Consider the following 22,468-nt stretch of genomic DNA (forward strand, 5'->3'; position numbering starts at 1 on the left):
GATAATTTGATTATTTAAATTCGCGCCAATGTTGAATCATAATGATGTGCGTGTTGAGTTACCGTCGCAAACCTCTATTTTTTATTTAACATTCCGTACTTTTTTAAGAACTTTTTGAACAGCGCTGAGTTACAGACGTAGAAATTGCTAAGCGATGTGGATTCTAATTGCGAAAAAAAAATCACTTACTACTTATATTTACCAGATTTATTTTACACCGAAAAAAATAATTTTTTATATCTTTTATTTTTAATTTTAATATACTCGCTTGTTATTAGTACAGGAAAATTATTTATCAGAGTGCTTTTGATATTTTTTGAAATAATCAAATATAAGATATAGTTGTGCATAAAAAGTGATTGATCTTCTGAAAAATGAAAAAAGAAAATTTGAATTTTTGTCAGCATAACAAATACAATCGTAAAATCGACACCCTAAGCAAAGAGTTCAAATTTTTGTTTTTGGATATACTCCCTTTTCTTACTTTGGTTATGGTTTTCTGTTTCTATGTTTTGTCTGAAATTATTATTATTATTATGGAATACCTTTTAAAAATCTGTCAATATAACAAATTTACCAGCTAACTGTATGTCATTATATTCCATACAATCTATTTTTTGCTGAAAAAATACTTAAACTCTCTGGCGAGTTTATGGGCCCAATTACAAATTATTTTTGGACACTAAACTCCATTGAGAAGATGAATAAAGCATTAATTAAAAAGTTCTAAAGGTTGAGTTTTAAATAAGCGCAAATATTTTTAGGGGTAGATTTTCTTAATATTGGAATTATGTTTTTAGTTAAAAAAACAAAATTTTTTGACAATATATTAACATAGATAGTAACAGTAAAAATATTAAAATTTAAAATACCGATTTAAAAAAAAATCGGCATTAGATATTTCTACTATTTTATCAAATAGTTTCGTATTTACCGATATTTGATAGGAACCGATCCTTACCATAGTTTACTAACTGGTTTAACAACATCTAGTTATAGAGGGTGACTCTCAAATATGTACAAATATTCTCACGTAGATGTCGATAAAAGAAACTTTACGTTTTCTCTGTACCATTTTTCAAATAAAGGCAAAATATTCGATTTATTTTACTTTAAAAATTAAAAAATAAATATTTTTTGCTTAAATTTTGAAAACTGATTTTTTTCTGGGGTTTCTGTCTTTTAAATTTAATGTGTTATAAGATAATATTTTTTTTACTAAAAATTCAATAAAAGCAAATAATATTTATTGGAAAAATACAAAATGTTCAAAGAAAAACATTGTGAAATAAAATTGTTTCTGGAATCGAAATATACCACCCCTAAAAAAATATTTTTTTTTTCACATAATAAATATTTTTTTAATTTTAGTAGTTTTTATGTTTTCAGAATTTTAATTCGTTTTGAGTAGTTTTCTTCTTTTTCAAAAAAAAACAAAACTTATATTCCTCCATATAAAGTGAACAATCTTCTGAACATGAAAAAAAAATGAAGTACTACAAATTGAAAAACCTTGACATCCTAAACGGAGATTTCCAATTTTCATCTTTGGCTGAATTCTGTTTCTTACCTTGTTTCTTACGTACTTCCGTTTTTATATTTTGTCTGAAGTTTATGTTATTATGGAACACGATTCCTGAAAAATATCTGTCAATATTATTCCCAAATTAACCACGTAAGTAAAAGAAAGTAGTTTTTCTAATTCGTTTCTCAATAATATGCCATTCAATTTATTTTTTGTTGAAAAAAACTTACTACGTACTCTAAACTATAATAGGAATAAATTTACAAAAAAAATAGTTCTCGATATTTTTAATATTTTATCAAAATTCCCTATTTTACCGATATTTCTCAAGAACCGATACTTACTGAAATTTACCTAACTGGTTTTACAACAGAACACAGTCTTTAAGTAAGACAAATATTGAATTTTATATATTTTTGTATTTTCAAAGAAATTTTAATCCTGTCATAAGTAATTATGCAAAATATCGGAACTGAAATTTCTGGTCGACAAACTCCTCGTCATCAAATATTTCATCAATTGCTTTTCGAAATGTTTAAATTCGACGGAATCTTGAATTGGCTGATTGGTATTTTTTTGAATTTTAATTTTTGAATTTTAATATACCTAATTAGTATATTAAAATGTAGAGTAATTTTCATATTTCTTCGAAAGAAACAAATATAAGTTATATTCCTGCTTATAAAGTGAACCATTTTCTGAGAAATGAAAAAATACAGTGGCAAAATTGACACCCCAAACGTAGATTTACAATTTTCATTATTGGTTGAATTTCGTTTTTTATCTTGATTATGATTTTCTGTTCCATTTCTATATTTTGTCTGAAGTTTATATTTTTAAGGAACACAGTTCCTGAAAAATATCTATCAATATTATCACCAAATTAACTAGCTAAGTTAAAGAAACAAGGTTTTCTAGTTTGTTTGTCAATTTATTTTTTGTTGAAAAAAAATTGTATTCTAAACTATAATAGGAATATCGAAATTTACAAAAAAAATCTCGATATATTTAATATTTTATCAAAATTCCGTATTTTACCAATATTTCACAGGAACCGATACTTAATGAAATTTATCTAACTGGTTTTCGAACAGAACACAGTCTTTAATTAAGACAAATATTGAATCTCATTATATATTTTTGTATTTTCAAAGAAACGTCAATCCTGTCATAACTAATTATGCAAAATATCGGAACTGAAATTTCTGGTCGACAAACTCCTCGTCATCAAATATTTCGTCAATTGGTTTTCGAAATGTTTAAATTCGACGGAATCTTGAATTGACTGATTGGTATTAGGTAAGATAATTCGATTATTTAAATTTGCGCCAGTATTGGCCGACGATGAGGCAACTATCGACTCATCTCCTCGCGTCCGCTCTTGACATAAACTGTCGCAAGTTTCCTTCATTTTCGTTAGTTGTTTCTGCAAAACTCTATACTCTTCGAGAAATTTTTCAAGTTGAGCTGCATGACAATCGTAAGGATTACCAGGTGAAGCAAACTCAGACTGTGATGGTTTACGCCGCATTCTGGTTTCGAGACTCTTGACGTCGAGGAGCGGAGTCGAAGTGGGATCTATACATCTCTCATCGCGTGACAGATTAAGTAAACTACCTCCCGATGTCCTGTTTCCTCGATGCTTAGTTAAGTTAGAGTCGTGAAACCGTCGGGTCTCGATGGACATCCTCCTGGCAAAACTGTCGGAACTGCTTCCGCTTTCACTCCCATAGCGACTTTCCGGTAGAAGCAACGACTGGCTGTCGCTGCTTCTGTACTTGGGAAGATCCCGTTTTCTGGGAAGTGTGCAAAACAGTTCGTTGATGTCGCTGGCACTGCCTCTTTCGCTTTGGGTCCGGCTGCTGACGTTGCGGAATGGAGAGTGTCCTATAACGTCGGGTACCTGTCTGGAGGTCGTCGCCGTGTAGGTGGCGCTAAGCGATGGCGGACTGAGTCTTACAGATGCTGAAGGGGCCGGTGAAATTTTATATGTACCAAACGTCGAATTGTAGGTTCTCTTGATATTGTCTCTAGAAAAAAGTAGCAATACTAAATATAAATACAGATGGGTAGGAGTTTCCCATTAAAACATTACTATTGCTTTAAAGAAATATACCAGCGCATAATATTTGTAAAATAAAAAAAATAACATACAGCATCTTAAAGGAAAATAATAAAATGTCAGTGCTGAAATTAAAGAACATACCAAATAGTTAAAAAGAAGTTATTTTGAAAGCATATGAATTAAGTAAATATTCGGACAAATATTTATAGTTTAAACCCATTTGCTATAAAAAGCAAAAATATTTTATATTATTTACGCTTAGTATGTAGCTATAATAACTGTCAAGTTTATAGATAAAAAATATTTGTGTGTTTTAGTATTACTGTAGTATTACTGTATACAAAGTAACTTAATACAGCGCTTGATCATTTTACAAATAAAAATTTAAAACAAGCTCTTTCAAGTAATAAAAAAGAAAAAAACTGTATTTTGTATTAACAGAAAACTTGCAATGTGTTTAATGGGAAAAAATCCTACCTTTTCATTTTTTGTAGATACTAAATTTGAGATTGTGTACATAGGTGTAATGTATTTATTAAAAAATATATAGTAGTTTCTGTAAACTCTATCTAGGTAACTAATTTTTCAAATAAAAAATATTTTCAACAAATTAATTTTAATAACTACTTGGAATTTTATAACCACGACCCCAATCTATTAATATAATAATAGTTATAGTAATACTTGAGTTGTTCTTACGTGACATACTTTCCACCTTTACTGTACATTTATATCGAATATATGATATAATTTTTTGTTTTAGTTACATCAATATAACTAAAGTTTTATGAAATTGAAATTCTTGTATATTTCTTCTAAAATAGTTTTTTAGTGTTGACTGAACCGATGACAAACACTAATCTCAGAAATATTTCTGTAATATTATTACACAAGAGTATTTTTTTTGGAATTAGTTATCAGGAATAAAGAGAGCTATTTAATGATTTTAAATTATCACATTATACTTTTAAAATCATTCGAATATCAATTACCTTGATGTCCAGATTATTACATACATATAATAAAGAATTCTTAGCTTAAATACATTAGAACAGTTAAGGTTCCCTACATAATATAATTTAAAACTGAGATATACTTCCTGAAACGTTAAGAACGTTTTGTTGGTTAGGCAAATTTGATTCACCAGTAAAAAACCACTAACAAGCTAGTTTCCGATGTCCGATTGGGTCTACGCAGTGGTGTTTAAAAAAGAAAGTTTTATTTTGTATATTTAAATAAACAGGTTCTTTATTTCTACAAAAAATGCAATACTTAATAATAAGAACAATATGGCAATATCTAGAATACTTTATTCTATTCATAATATGCCAAAGGAAAAGTCGACAGTTGACGACAATGATCTTCGTGCATCTCTTTGTTACAGATTTACATATTTCCCTTCCAGTATCTAGAACAACCTAGACTTTTTCAAGAAAAGAGCCCGGCGCCAAGATGTAGACAATATTTAGAGTATATACTACAAAATAATAAATATCTAATTAAACTAAACTTTACCTAGATTCTCTTGTATTGTCATTGTCAGCCTCTACTGTGCACGCAGCTTTATTTACACGGTTACTATCCGCACCATTGTTCGACCTTTTGTCAGCCGATGTCCCCGGTGTCGTAATTTCTAAGGTGCTTTCCTCTTCTTCGTCTACCTCGTGATCCGTATCGGTTCCAGGAACGACACTGTAATCACCATTTTTCCGAGAAACAGCCACTAAACCCGTACCATCTCTAGCCACTCCACCGTTCACGTTACGCGATGCGCGCTCCTTCATTTCGATCTTTTCGTAATTGTCGTCTCTGCGGCACTCGTTCGAGTGCCAGTTCAAAATCCGTTTTTTCCTCACACTCGCGAAATAAACGGCAACCGCGCAACACAGAAATGTCACGGTCAGACCCAGAAGCACGCTGACAACTAAAGTTTTGTCGGAGATTGTCGATTCCTGAATCTTTTTTCCCATAGTCAACGTCACCATAGCTTCAGATTTACCGGCTTTGTTTTCCGCTGAACACGTATACAAACCGGCGTCGTGCATCTCGGCCGAGTAGATAGTGAGTTCGCTAGAATTATTCCTTAAATTTAATATATACATTTTCTTACCGCTCCATTGAGCTACTCCACTTAAATTAGCTATTACCCTGTTTCGAAATGACCATTTTATGGTTGGATTAGGAACACCGTCTATATTACATGTTAAAGTTACGTTTCTACCTTCGACGCCTTTGGCTTTGTGCTCTGTAGGTACGATTTTAGGCGCGCAAGCGAACTCGTCCAGTTCTAGAACTCTCCACGATCTCTGAAAGATTCGTTTCGGATATTGACAAGTGGGTGGGATGTCATAAGGAACATTCCGACGAATCATCCACTCCCGCAGGTTTAATAATTTACACGAGCAATTCCACGGATTTCCTGCTAGTTCTAATCCGTGCAAATTCCGAAGCCTCTGCAAAACAGAAACGTCTATTTCGGTAAGCCTGTTCGAATCTAGCTTCAGCCACTCTAGTTTATCTGCCTGTTCTAAAAAAGCTCCCTGTTCTATGAAATTAATACGACAGTGTGATAACTCTAGTCGAATCAAGTCATGTGTACTGGAGAAGGCGCTGTTCGCTATTTTCTGGATGGGGTTGCCGTTCAGCTTCAATTCCCTTATTTCTGGAATGGTGTCGAAAGCGTGCGAGGGCACGAAAGAAAGGACGTTGTAACTTAAATCCAGCTCGACGAGATTAATCAAATTTTTAAAAGTAAATCTCTCTATGGTTTTCAATTTGCACTTAGCCAGATAAATCTTCTGCAGATTGAGTAAGCCGGCTTTGCTAAACTCCTCGTTTCTCAACGTTACGATACCGTTGCCCGTCAGGTCCAGGATTTGCGTTCCGCTATCCAGATGTAGCGGAACGACGGTTAGATTTGCGTTCAAGCAGACAACGGATTCTTTGCCGCTCTTCCATTTGCATTCGCAGAGCCGGGGACATTCTGCCAGGATCGGGATTAGCATGCTTACCATGACAGCGCAAGTATAGTACAAGGTGACGTGAGTCATCCTGGGGTATCCACTTGTGTTGTTATCGATGGTGACAATGTAGTAGCTTGTTTTCGTTTTCCTCCTCTTCGGTTTCCATTTTGCGCTCACGGTGTCGATTTATGATCGTATTAACCTAAAAAGAAACAAAATAATAACTTTTTTAATATATCGATATCCAAATACCGTATGATAAAAAAACGGCGTCCAATTGGCTCGAAAGTGACGATCTATGACATTCCTTATATAATTTTACATATAAAATGACAGCGATCTTCATTTCACAACCATCACTGACGCCGTTTTTTATCATATTGTGCTTCATAAGTTAATAAATATTTTATATAATTAGATATAAAGGGTGAATCTTAAATTAGTGCAAATATTATTAGAGATAGTATATTTCAACCCCAGTAACACGATTATGATGTTCTTTTCGCTAAAATTTGGAATTTTTTGAAATATTTTTTGGATTTTTTTTTATTTTTTAGTTAAAAACATATTTTTTGATAATATGACAATATAGGTGATAAATTAAATTTACAAGAAAGAACATCTAGAAAATATCCAGTGGTTCTCAAAATTTTAGCTAAAAATACTTTTATTTTCGAAATTTTTAAAGAAAAGTAACTCGGTTGAATTTATTCAAAAACGGTAAAGAGAAAATTTGTTTTTTATTGAGATATATCAGCTCTAAAAATGTTTGCACTTATTTAAGGCTCACCCTGATATTTTTATAATTTTACGGTTGTTTTTAGTAAAATGAGTAAATAGATAATAATTAAATAACTTGAGATAACCATCGATTTAAAAATAAACATATTTTTTTAAATTCAAATCATTTAGTTTTAATACACTCTGTATACATAAATCATTGTTGATTTTTAAAATATTATTCGCACACTAAGGATAGGGAAATCAAACCATGAACAGAGGATAATAGGAGTGAGATAATATTTCATTCAGTATTCGATGGTATTTTTGGTTTGTAAGTTTTGGTTATTGTGGCATAAAATTAATGAAAGGTACAGTTGTACAAATATAGGAAGAGACTTGGGCATAGCACCGGTCGCCGTGTTATTTTATATTTCTCACGTCTCTAGCTATACTTGTTAAGTTGTAAAGTAAATGTTTCCTCGTTATTTAACTAGTGTCTATATTATATATCTGTTATTGGTATTTTTTGATGAAGCTTTTATTTCATCTGATAATTATAATAATATAATTGAAATTATTCACAGCATAAATTGATTCTATTAAAATACCATACACATATATAAATAATATACATATTCATTCACATTCGATTGTATATTATTGTAAAAATAACGTTTTTTTGTATCATTTCATCTAAATTTGTTATTTATTGTAAGTATAATTTTATGTTCTTGTAGTCATATACATACATTTGAATCATTATTATTAATATTTTCATAAGTTATTTAATTTTAATATTACTATTTATTTTTGTTTATATAGTTTATTTTTGGTTGAAATATGCAGTTATTTTTATTTAAATTTTTTAATGACTTTGTTTCTATACCTTTTTTATATTTTTTAACCTCTACGTAGCATAATTGTCTGGGTGAGTACTGTACTCACTAAAACCGAGGCCCTAAAAGCATTTTTTGATGTGAAATTTCTAAGCGCTGAATCACTAAGCATAATTAGTTTTAGACTTAACAACCACCATCGGAACTGACGTATTTGATGCTTCTTTTGCCCTTTTAATGCAGCTTTCATGTTCTTTGATTAGAATAAAGATAAATAGAAAGAGAGATAGATAAATAAAAAGAAGATTATTCTTACTTTTATTGAGGGTAAATGCCGGCATGCATGTTTGTTTCTCTAAAGTTAGAAACACAGTTTCTCTAAAGTTAAAACCACACATTCCTTTGAAAGACTTTTGTAGCGTACTTTTTAAGATTGTTTTGTATTTCAGTTGGAAGCATTAGTTTCTTTGTTACTATTACTATTGAAGTTAAATCTCAATTCGTCTTAAATAGAGAAACTTCTGCCTATAAAAAATATTTGGGATAATAATATTTAAGTAAATTTTTAAATGTAATACAGAAATTAGGAATTGTTCATAATTCGAAATTGTTTTTTATTCTTAAAAATGTCAATACATGCTCTCTAGATCAAAATCAAATATTTGTTAATTGCCTTTATGGCTCTTCTTAAACCATTTGTCTGATTTTGTTGTCTATTTTCACCTATCTATCGCTCTTCTATCTATAGAGAAACAATTTGGTGTATATTTGATTTTCCATGCACGTAATTATTTAAAAAAAAATATGTTAATATGTGTTATAACGAGTTTATTCATTATTACATACTTTAAGTAAAATAAAATTACGTAATATTTTAATTCAAAACGTTATTAAACGTTAAGATCATATAGAAATTTTTAAAGGGAAGATGAAATTCAGTTTCTGCGAACGCCTCTATATCCCGCTTATCTAAGCCCGCTTAAAATATTTATATTATTTATCCTTTGCGTAGCAGGCTCGTCGGTTTTGGCCTAAATGGTACTTTAATTGACCTACTAAATTATTACCCTATATTTAACTGACCTATTTGATACTTCCTTTGCTCTTTTAATGTAGCTGCGTTGTTTGATTGAGATTGGTAAAACGATAGACCTTTGTTAAAAGGAAACACTGGCATGCATTAAAATTCTACAGTTAAAAGCCGCCATTCCTTCCTAGCCTCATATTCTTACTTTATAAGATTTTGTTGTATTGCAGTTAAAACATTGATTTCTTTGTCACTATTATTACTGATGTAAAATGTCTATTCCTCTTGTCTGTAATAATTTTCTTTGGTTATTATTTGAGGAACAATTTAAATATATGCGAGATATATTATAATATATTTAAATATATGTAATACGGGAATTAACTAATTTTGATAATTCAAAATTATTTTTATAATCTCAATTACTTAATAAGTTGATGCACTAAAAAGGTATTATAAACTCTGTCAATATTCGTCGGTGAAATGTGATAAACTGTTAACTCCATTATTCCTAATTTTACAGGAGAGCAAAAAAACGGTACAAAAAAATATGTACACATGTAGGAAGTATACTAATTTGTTAATATGATAAAGAGATAGGAATTTTAATTGCTGGGGAACAATAAAACTCAATATTTCCTGTTACTTAATTTTTTTCAGACACAATAGGGAGATAGCAGATATTCGTCTTGCAGAAATAAGAAATAAAATTATGTTCCTGGAGATAGCAACCTTTATTTGTTGAAATTTTGAAAATAGAATTGAATATTACCCAAACAGATTTAGAAATATAATCAATTAAATTTAAAAAATGATATTCATAACCATATATTTATAATATCGTCGGTCTAGAAGCAAAACATACAGGTCCAAAAACTAATAAATTTTTAATGCATTTTTAAAGAACTGAAGTAGAAGCATTTTGGACTTAATACATATGAAAATCATTTAAAAATTAAACTTATAATTCTTAGAAGATATGGTAGAATCCTTCCATGCTTATCCAATTTTTTACAACGGTAGTAAACCGAGCTTGGAAAACAGTGCGGTCATTATAGGATGAAAACAGCATGATTCTATTAAATTTTTATTACTTTTCTCTTTATTTTTTAATTTTTATAAAGATTATGTATCATTTACGTTGAAAAACGTTAAAAAAAATAAAACTGATTAGGTATTATGGAAATTCTTGTTTAAGTAAGTAATGCTTATTTAAACTATTTATAGCACGCCGATGAATTGCTCGTATATAGAGAATTTTGTTTTCCCCTTACCCTTTACGGATACCCCGTATTAACAGAACGGATCGACGCAGGGTCGGACTGGCCATATTATTCTCGAAAGCTTTCGATTGTGTTAATCATAACATCCTAACTAACAAATTGCAGTACTATGGTATCAGGGGAACGCCTCTTGAATGGTTTAAGTTCTACCTTAACAACAGAAACCAGCGTGTGAGGGTTGATAAGACTGTGTCTTCTTGCAAGCCAATAGAATGCGGAGTACCTCAGGGCTCAGTGCTAGGTCTTATTTTGTTTCTGTTGTTTATCAACGATATTGCTAGTCTGGACATCAGTGGTAAAATCTGTCTCTTCGCGGATGATACTTGTTTCACATGGAGCAGCCCGGACACCACGGCACTTCATAGAACCATTTCCAGTGACTTAATCAACATAAAAACATGGTGCGATTCTAATTATCTGTGTCTCAACGTCTCTAAAACTAAAGTCTTATCATATAAAAGTACGTTGCTACCTTTTCAACTTGATAATACCACCATTGACGTCGTTGATTCTGTGAAATTTTTAGGCCTTGTTGTGGACAACTTTTTAAAATGGGATTTGCACATCGATGCTTTAGCTAAAAAATTAAGTTCTGCCTGTTTCGCACTTAGATCAGTTGCTAATGTGCTTAATTTGTCAACATCTAGGACAGTCTATTATGCCCTTTATGAGTCGCATCTCCGATACGCACTTCCATTCTGGGGTGCGTGTTGTGCGACTCAATTTGAGCGTATCTTCAAATTACAAAAGAGAGCTGTGCGATATTCACTGAGGCTAACCAGTTGTGCTCACTGCCGGGACTTGTTTAGAAGATATAAAATATTAACTCTTCCTTCCCTATTCATACTCGAATCCGTCTGCCTAGTTCGCAAGCACGTATCGAGTATTTCTCTAGAGCCAGTTCATGGCTATCCAATTAGGAACGCAGAGCATAACATGTATCTGCCAACCCCTCACTCTGAGTTAGTAAAGAGTTCCCAATTGTACAATGCAAAAAAAAATGCACTATCATCTGCCATCTGAAATTAATTCCATTTCATCCTTTCCTGCATTTCGCAGAGCCTTGAGATCATACTTACTGGAGAAAGCCTTTTACGCGGTTAACGATTTTTTTATTAATATCTAGGGTTCTAAATTTAACACACATTCACTAAATTTATGATTTTGTTTTCTATCCATTTAAATTTAGTATTGACATTATATACAGTTGTTTATTTACATGTATGTTTATATTTTATTTATATTTAATTAAATAAATTTTTGACAATGTACAATTTCTATAATTGTATAAAGTATTGTTTTAGTTTTGTATGTTTGCTGTTAGTTTTATATGTTTTTTATTGTTAAGTGAAGTTTTGTATGTTTTTATATTCTTTTTTTTAAGCTTTGTCAACAAAATTGTTTAATTTTTTATGACAATAAAGCAATTTCTTAAATCTTTCTTAAATCTTATATATATATATATATATATATATATATATATATATATATATATATATATATATATATATATATATATATATATATATATATATATATATATATATATATATATATATATATATATATATATATATATATATATATATATATATATATATATATATATATATATATATATATATATATATATATATATATATATATATATATATATATATATATATATATATATATATATATAGGGCAAGTCCACAGAAAGTCCACAGAAAGAAAAAGAATAAGAAATAATTTATTGGGCAAGCCTACAGTAAGATTAGTCATGACACATGACTAAAACATGACTACCCGTAGACACTCAGTGTTTCTGCCTTCCTGCTTCATCAATACGGGAGAAATCAGCAACGATGAACTAGCGATCCTGAAAAAAGAGAAAGAAAAGGAGAAGCAAACGAGGCACAAAGGCGCCATTCGCAGCTGGTCCGGCAGTAGCTTACAATTTGAAGCGTTACTACCGAAACCGCCGCGGAGGCGTTCCAACACACCTCGCCGCTATCACCCTGGCCCAGAGAAAACAATAACAAAGAAGTTATCGTGGAAACTATAAAAAAACGAAGAAAAGAATTTATTGGGCACAGTCCACAGAAAGACCAGTCATGACACATGACTAAAACATGACTACCGTAGACACTCAGTGTTTCTGCCTTCCGGCTTCATCAATCAGCAACGATGAACTAGCGATCCTGAAAAAAAGAGAAAGAAAAGGAGAGAAGCAAACGAGGCACAAAGGCGCCATTCGCAGCTGGTCCGGCAGTAGCTTACAATTTGAAGCGTTACTACCGAAACCGCCGCGGAGGCGTTCCAACACACCTCGCCGCTATCACCCTGGCCCAGAGAAAACAATAAACAAAGGAAATTCCTTTGAACATAACAATAAACAAAGGAAATTCCTTTGTTTATTGTTTTCTCTGGGCCAGGGTGATAGCGGCGAGGTGTGTTGGAACGCCTCCGCGGCGGTTTCGGTAGTAACGCTTCAAATTGTAAGCTACTGCCGGACCAGCTGCGAATGGCGCCTTTGTGCCTCGTTTGCTTCTCCTTTCTTTCTTTTCAGGATCGCTAGTTCATCGTTGCTGATTCCTCCCGTATTGATGAAGCCGGAAGGCAGAAACACTGAGTGTCCTACGATAAGTCATGTTTTAGTCATGTGTCATGACTGGTCTTTCTGTGGACTCTGCGCAATAAATTCTTTCGTTTTTTATAGTTTCCACGATAACTTCCTTTGTTTCATATATATATATATATATATATAACTTATATATATATATATATATATATATATATATATATATATATATATATATATTAACTCTATATATATATATATTAGCAACTATATATATATATGTATATATATATATATATATATATATATATATATATATATATATATATATATATATATATATATATATGTATATATATATATATATATATATATATATATATATATATATATATATATATATATATATATATATATATATATATATATATATATATATATATATATATATATATATATATATATATATATATATATATATATATATATATATAAAACTATTAGTGAGGGCCCAGCCTTCGTGGGCCCCCTTTATATTACATTATTTATTCTTAACATTATTTGCTTTTGCATTGCATTATGGCATTTGCATTGCATTGGTTTACCTTGCATTAGGGTAGTTCCCTGATTTCTATACAGAGTGAGTCATAAATAAGTGCAAATATTTTCAGGGCTGGTAAATCTCGATAAAAGAAACATAATATTTTCTCTTTACCGTTTTTTCACTTTTTTTTTCTTGTAAATTTAATCTACTACCTATGTTGCCATATTACAAAGTATGTTTTTAAACTAAAAATAAAAAAAAAATCCAACATTTTTTTTAAAAAAATTCCAAATTTTTAAGAAAAAAAATTTCGCGCAAAATACCTCATAATCGTGTTTCTTGGATCGAAATGTACTGTCCCTAAAAATATTTGCACTTATTTAAGACTCACCCTGTATATAATAGGGAAAAATTGACCAAAACGTAAGGCGAATAAATACGCAAAAAAAATCCACACGGGCCTCTCCTTACATTGCCACCCGGGCCCCTTTGGCCTAGTGCGATCCTGGACCGACGTACTGTACTAAAGAAACATACTAGTAAGAATCCGTGTGTTTGCATTAGCGTGATCGTAACGGAAAATACGGAGATAGCAGCATTTCGGTGGCTATTTTAGATCACTGGGAGTTAGCAGATATTATTGAGTTAAAATAACATTTTTTTTAATGGGAAAAAATGTATTTGCTTTTCCTATTTATAGAGTATTTTTTTCTCTTTCTAATGGAATAAAAAGCGTATTAACATAAAAAATGGAGTTAGCAGGTTATCACGTTTCACCAACGATATGATATCTAGATCAAAATCAAACGGTATGAACAGAATAGTAAATTTTATGCTGTTTTTTTTTCTGTTTCTGCTAAATGTTTACTGTTTACGTAGTAGTCCATAATGCTGTTTTTGCAGCTTATTTTACCGACTGATCTTTTATCAATTTGCTTTTTAACTTATTTTCAAAGCACGAGCTTCATTATCTTTTTTAATGAACGTAATACGATATCATCGGTAAAAAACGATGACATTCGCTACAACATAATTTTACATACATATTAACAGACATTTTCCAAACCATATAAAACGCGTTTTTTATCGTATGGTACAATGTAAGTAATAAAATATTAGAAATTAATTCCCAAAATAAATAAGAAAGTAAGAACTACCCTAAAACCGAGGCTATGAAATGGATTTTTTAATTTAAAATTTAAAATCAGAAGTAGCAACGTGTTAATGTAGTGATGAGCGAGACTGTAAGACCAAAATGGAAGACTCCTACTCTCTTTCATTTTTTTACATTTTTATATGTAAATGTCCGAAATGCGGTAAAACCTAGGATAAGCGCGGTAAAACCTAGGATTACTTTACCTAAAATCTCAAATACTCTTTAGTAGAGCAAATGTTTGTCTATAAAACATTCTGGGCTAATAATATTTAATAAACTTTTAAATATAATACAAGAATTCGCTAATGTTAATAATTTCAAATTGTAATTTTATTTTTATTTTTTTTTAAATAAATTATTAAGTAATAGATAAAGGTTATCAAAAATTATATGAAAATAATCAATAAATGTCAATATTCACATAAATTAAACATATTAAATATTTTTGTATCCTACACCCGGCAATTCACCGTCAGCTGACGCACGTTTATTAAAATAAAAATAGTTTAAGTACCTAGGTCGACTCAGCCTTAAATGAGTACTTGGGATTCACAATCCTGAGGTAATAATAGGCGGTTGACGCGTAAAAAATGGTAGTCAAATTACCTTCCTTGTATACCGAATGGTTCTAGCATTGCAAGCTGTACCTTATATGCAATATACGGGAGCTATTATTATTAAAAATGTTTTTCTGCCAAAAGTTGATCAGAAACTGTTTTATCACAATTTTTTCGAAGAAAAACTTATAATTAATATAAAAAAATTTCCTAAATTTATAATTTGAGTCAAATAATTATCAACCCGACATTCTTTATGAATAATGACAATGTAAATATCTTGAGTAGCGAATTTTACCAAGAAACCGTTTTTAGGTAAACAATTTCCAACTTAAGCTTAAAACCTCCATAGCTTTTGTCGATTTAACAGCCGCTTACGACACAGTCTGGAGAGATGGTATGGTTTATAAATTACTTAAAGCACTTCCTTGTCAAACTATAGCTCGAGTTATCAACAACATGCTAAGTAACCGATATATCCAAGTATTTCAGGGAGAGAGCACAAGTAAACCTAAAAACTTAACAACGGCTTACCCCAAGGTTCCGTTGTCGCCCCTCTCTTATTCAACTTATACATCTCTGACCTACCAGATACGCAATCTAGAAAATTTTGTTACGCAGACGATATAGCCATAGCAACGGAACATGAATCGCTATATCAAACCCAAGAAACGCTTACAAAGGATCTCGCATCCTTGAATGCCTATTTTATAAAATGGAGACTTCAACCCAATGCAAACAAAACAGAAGTGGCTACCTTCCAATAACAAGCTGGCGAATACTGAAATAAGCGTCCAGTTTGGTAACACCACTCTGCGTAATAACAAATATCCAAAATATCTGGGGATTACTCTAGAACGTACACTCTCATTTCAAAAACACCTAGAAAATGTTGCTGGGAAAATCAGAAAACGAAACAACATTATGGGGTGCAAAAGCAACAACACTTCGGATCTCCGCGCTTGGTCTGGTATTCAGTGTGGCAGAGTATTGTGCACCCGTGTGGTTGAACAGCCACCACACAAATCTCGTAGACAGACAGCTGAACAACACCATGCGGCTGATTACAGGGACAATCCGATGCACACCTAATTACTGGCTTTCAGTTCTGAGTAACATCCTACCTCCAAATCTACGCAGAAACGAGGCTCTTCTTAGAGAATTTGATAAAATAATAGCTACCCCAACGCTACCTGTTCATGAAACACTTAAGTCGAGGAATCCACCTTTGCGAACAGCTGAACAACTAAAAAGCAGTAACTACAATTCTCGAGAACAGTGGCTTCAGTTATGGAGAGAAATGGCCGATGCGCACATATACTCCTGGTTCAAAAATAACTATTGCCAGACACCGGGTACCGATCTAAACGGGAAAACATGGTCAACTTTGAATAGGATACGCTCTGGCCATGGAAGATGTGCGGATTCCCTCTATAAGTGGGGAAAAATACCTTCCCCAGAATGTGATTGCGGATCCCCTCACCAAACCATCCATCACATAACTAGAGAGTGCAACCTACGCGCTTATGGTGAAGACTGGAGGGACTTTCTGGAGGCTTCTCCATCAGCTTTGGAATGGATAGAGCATCTAGATGTTAATATATAGTGTTCGTAAATACTTTTTTTATGTTGTCTTTTTATAATATACTTGTTTTTTTTTATATTTACATTGTAATGTTTTCATTTACATTGTAGTTTATTTTATGTCTATGTTTAAATGTCTGGTTTTCTTGTATGTATATGAGCCGTACGATAAATAAATAAAATAAGGTAAACAATTACTGAAATGTATATTTTTTCTCTACAAGTAGGAGTTATTAACATCGAAATGAAATGTGTCATATTAAAAAATACGCAGACACAAATTCTTATCCAAATATCAACAATATAGTTCGGAAATTATTTGGAAAGAAATGAAATAAAAATTAAACTTCTACACTCTGTATCTCTGAAACCAATAATTTTAGGACATATATTTATACGAACTTTTTTACTTTATTTTTATCTGCAGAATAGCTACCGGAGTTTCTCGAATACAATTCGGACCACCCTGTATTATTTACTTATTAACAAATTTACGATTTAAGAAATATTCTTACTAACTTTTAAAAAACCCTTCAGTTTTTATTAAAACACATTTAAAAGATAAACAAAAAGAAGACAAGATAAAACAAATTAATTAGTAAGTTTGAACCTCAATGTAAAAAATATTTTTATAACAAATAAAATATTTCTAGTTAATTTAATGTTATAAATTTGCTAATAACTGTATTATTATTATTTTACAGTATCTTAATTTTATTTTAGATAAAAAACGTGCACAGTATAGACAAAAATAGAGTCAATAGTAAAGAGGAAAATAAATTTTACCTCGATAGTAGTTCTAACAAAAAAAAAGTGCTTTTAGTCGCAATACTAAAAGTTGTACAAAGAAACTCGAAATCTTTAGAAAAACGTACTCCCTAACAATCGTAGTAAGAGAATTCTTTCACATTAAAACAGAAAAACTGTTGTTAATTATTAAACCAATTAAACAATGCCATCCAAAATCTAAATCAAAAAATACTTTTGCGATTCTGGGTTTAGATTTTTAAATTTTCTCTTGTTTATAATGACAAATAATTTAGTAGGCCAATTAAGGCACCATTTAGGCCAAAACTGGCGAGTCCGCTACGCAAAGGATAAAGAATATGAATATTTTAAGCGGCCTTAATAGAGAGGCGTTCGCAGAAAGTGAATTTTATCCCGCCTTTGAGAATTTCTACGTAATGTTTAATGGTTTAAGTTAAAATATTACGCGTTTCTCTTTTATATAAAGTCTATATTAAGCTGATAATACCTTTAACATATTTTCTATTATTTCCTAAAACACATTTTTTTTCGAGTTAATGAAGTACGTACTTTGAAAGTAAGATATTATATTATTGATTGGAGATTGTAGATTGTATACGGCGGGGGGGGGGCAGGAAGTTATCACAATGACCGTATAAATCTATTGTGTGCTCCTTTCTTCAGTTATAAGGTTTAGTTCAGTTATAAGACAAAAGCCAGTTTTACAGAGGTGAGTTCTCCATATTCAATAGCAGTCTTCAAAGATTGGCATGAATGGTTGTCATCTCGGTGCACTCTGTGATGAGGTGTTCTGGTTTCTCAATTTTCCCACAGAATCTGCATTCGCCCTTATTTCTTAGCTTCTGAGGTATATTCTATCGGGTAGTCATTGAGAAGACAGTATTCTGTTAAAAAACCCTGGAGATTGTTGTTACTTAAATCAAATAGATTCTTTGACTTGCCTTGGTAAGTCCATAGAAATTTGTTCGTGTGTCTTAGACCGCTAGAGGATTCCGATTCCAGGTTACCGGTGGAGTTTTCAAGGTTCTTGAGTTCTATTTTAAGTTGGCTAGCTCGTTCGTTTTTCCATATATCCCTAGGCGGGGATAACCCAGGCGCTCAGAGTAGGAGGTCATTATTTTCTTTGACTAATTTGTTCAGTTTCTCTAGGCATTTTTTGACTTCTAATTGATGGTTACTGATTTTATCGCTTTTAAGGCTCCTTGACTTTAAGAAAATAGGATATATACCAAAGTGTTCCTCAATAGAGGAACAGCAAAATAGAAAATCGGATTACAAGAGCAGTAGTAAATTAATTATAGACATTTTTTTTCTACTAAAAAGTAGTAGAGGTAACAAGGTAATAGAGATTCTGCTTCGATAAGAATACTAACAAAGAAAATAGTGCTTTTGATCTCAAAAGAAAAAGTATTAAAAACTATGCCACAGTACGCTAGAAAGGAATGTATGCTCTTATCTTTAGAGGAACAATCATGCGTGCCCGAATTTCTTTTCAACAAAGGAACATCGCTTTACAACTTCGTTATCGAAGAACTCAATAACATTAAAAGGGCAAAAGACGTATCGAACAAGCAAGTTGCAATAGGTATTTTTAATTCCAAGTTTATTTGCACGTTATATTATGTATTTAAATAAAACAAAATGAATCTATAAAACCTGTAGAAAAAGGTAATATCAATAAAGAAAATGATTCAGTTGATTCTAGTAAAAAGTTTAAATAAATACTATTTCTGGCGATAACCCAGGTACGTCAAAACATCGGTTCCCGATATATTACCTAACTTAAGCGGCCTTAGGCGATGCGAGTAGATGGACGGGTGACCGGCAGGAAAACCTGTCGTGCTGTTCTTTCATGATAAGATTGTAAAATTTATTACAGACTGCAATAATAATATAATTTAATAATAATAATAATTTGGTAGGGGCACTCAACTCAATCTGGTGGGACAAATATATTAATATAAAGAATAAGAAACATATTGGCCAAACAATGGTAGAATCGGCCTTATGCTATGGGAGTGAGATATGGGCCCTAAGAGAAGAAGATAAACGGAGAGTATTGGCTGTAGAAATGGATTACTGACGTAGAAGCGCTAGAGTGTCCAGATTACAAAGAGTAAGAAACGAGGAAATTAGAAACAGAACATCAGCACAAGAAACAGTAATTCAACGAATAGAGAAAAGAAGTTTGAGATGGTTTGGACATCTAATGAGGATGGAGGACACAAGATGGCCAAAACGTGTGTTCAAATGGTTACCCCCTGGAAGGAACAAAAGGGGACGCCCGCGTCAGTCCTGGAACGATGGTATACGAGAGGCAATGAGAGATCGGAATATCGAAGAAGATCTCGTGTACGACAAGGATGGCTGGCGATTGAGACTGGGAAGGCAACATTTAGTTGTGTAATCTGTATAGTACAGTAATTGTGTTTTTATAAGATTAATCCCAAATATATATATAAAATAATAATTTTTTTATAATAGGCGATTGAAGCGTAATGCTAGCCACATTACCTTCCTTGTATACCGAACGGCTCTAGTATGGCAGGCTGTTCGTTGCTACTCCCAAGGCGTTAACCGCTATACACTGGAGCTATTATTATTATTATTACAGACTGCTTATTCAAGCCGCGCCGCGGGGGGGACCAATATGTCTTAAGAAAGAATAGATTTAGACACTCGCCAAGTCGGTAGGCCATGACCAATGACCGCGGTTCAGATTCCGCGCAAAAAGTAGGCCGCTTCTAGATTAGCTTTAGTAGAAAAAATGAAACTTTAACTTAAAATAATTTACTACAACAACTTTTTTTTGTATAAATGTCAACACAGTACCTCACTGAAAGTAGGTTGCAAAAAAACTTGAGAGCATTTCTTATGCCTTTGAGAATTTCTATTTATAACATTGAGTCCTTCGTCCTAGCCAATTAGCCCAAATGCTTTGAGGTCATACCCACAGGAGCCACTACTGGAAATTGTGTAATTTACTACAGTTGTTGGAAAATCCTGGATATTCTTGGACATAAATTTATGCCTTTTGGGGGGAACACCGTTAGTTTATGGATAAGTTTATCTTGTCTAACCGTCCTTTCTTCTCGTATTTCCTTAAGACCCAAACACAGACGTATGTTCCTTAATATGCAAATATAGTATTAGAGTTTCAGTTTGGGGACCTGAACTTTCGCCACTACAAATACTACACCTTTAGCGTAATAACTAAGTGTTTTATATAGAAAAAGAAACAGCAGTAATTATAATTGTTGTGCATTGTTCTAACTCAGTAGTTTCGAGAATTTACAAACAAAATGAAAACTTTGAAAAAAGAATTACACCAAGCTAATAGTTAAAGGAAAAATATTTTAATACAGGGTGGTCTAAACTGTATTCCGGAAGCTTCGGCAGCATATTCTGCAGATAAAAATAAGTAAATAACTTTGTATAAATGTATGCCCTAAAATGCTTAGTTTCGGAGATACAGGGTGTAGAAGTTTCATATTTATTTCGATTTTTTCCAAATAATTTCTGAAGTAACGTGAATATTTGGATGAAAATTGGTGTCTGGGCGTTTTTTGTTATGAAAAATTTGATTCTGGTGTCAACATGACTTCTATTTGTAGGGGGCGCTACCTACATGTGTTTTAACTGTTTTGAAGAGTAATAACTTTTGGACCGTACCTGTATAACACTACCGGGTAAAAAAATATACATTTCCGTGATTTTTTACATAAAACATTTTCCTTAGTAAAAATCCCTACGAGCAACCGTTCTCGAGATATTTAGAATGGAAATAGTTAATACCATGTCAGTATTAACAAAAAATAAACACACGTTGAGTAGATAGTTATTTGACTGAAATAATAAATTTAGGAACTTTTATTTGTCTAAATTAATTATAATTTTTTTTCGCAAAAATGATGAAAAAACAGTTTCTGTTGAACTTTTAGTACAAAAACATTTCAAATTTCTGATTTCAATATAATAACTATTTAGTCAATATGTTTAATTTATGTCAATGATAAGCGGTATTGATAATTTCGATTCCAAATATCTCGAGAACTATTACTCGTAGCAATTTTTACCAAGAGACAATTTTTACGCAAAAAATTCACAGTCCTTTACAAAGATGCAACCGGGGGGGCATTGAAAATGATGAATAAAAACGTAAAAATATGATTAGTGTTAATATGAGTGTATTACATACATATGTTTAAATAACGAACTTAACAAAAAACAACAGATTTAAAGATTCACTGAAAAAGTAGTAGTGTTAACATTAAATAAAACATTATCAATAATAATCATGCGATCGCACCTATCCGTAAAACAAGGAAACAAAAAAACCTCGAAAAAAACAAAATAACATACAAAACATCAGGTTAACATGATGACAGATCATGATCAATGACAGATAAAGAATTCTTACGGAAAGTTACACTTTACGATATAATTTTTTAACTGTTAAAGGTAAACCCCATTTAAACACAAAACTTTTTAATACCTACTACTGTATCTAAAAGACTTTTTTTAAATTACTAAATTCTTAGCCACGCTTCTGCAAACTTTTTTTCTTTTAAAATGTGTTCAGATTTTGTAAAAAGTATAAGTCAAAATCGCAAAACTTAAATTTGATATGAGTTTCTTAGTTTTTAACTAATATAGTGGCGAATTACAAAAAATCCTTTTCAATGAAAATTAATGAGTTAAATAAAATAATTTAATAAATTACTAGCTTTTTCTCGCGACTACGTTCGCGTTACACCTCGAATCGGTTATGCATTGATTTAAATGATTTTTTACTTCTTTATAGAGAGCTAGTGAGCATAGATGTTTTTTATTTTTCATCTTTTTTTTATTTATTAAGAGTACTAATACTCTCT

General features: G+C 31.6%; 1 protein-coding gene across 1 annotated transcript in view; it reads right to left on the minus strand.

Moving 5' to 3' along the window:
• Positions 1 to 2,591: 2,591 nt before the first annotated feature.
• The window catches only part of LOC115879025, a 177,698-nt gene continuing 157,821 nt past the window's right edge, over positions 2,592 to 22,468 (minus strand). Inside the window, exons 2-3 of the mRNA XM_030895653.1 lie at positions 5,106 to 6,755; positions 2,592 to 3,555 (exon numbers count right to left, since the gene is read on the minus strand). Of these exons, the coding sequence (XP_030751513.1) occupies positions 2,700 to 3,555; positions 5,106 to 6,640 (2,391 nt within the window). The 5' untranslated portion in view covers positions 6,641 to 6,755 and the 3' untranslated portion in view covers positions 2,592 to 2,699. The remainder of the gene's footprint in view (positions 3,556 to 5,105; positions 6,756 to 22,468) is intronic.

Source organism: Sitophilus oryzae, unplaced genomic scaffold (assembly GCF_002938485.1).
Source record: "Sitophilus oryzae breed Bouriz unplaced genomic scaffold, Soryzae_2.0 scaffold_1559_pilon_pilon, whole genome shotgun sequence".
Taxonomy (NCBI): Eukaryota; Metazoa; Arthropoda; class Insecta; order Coleoptera; family Curculionidae; genus Sitophilus; species Sitophilus oryzae.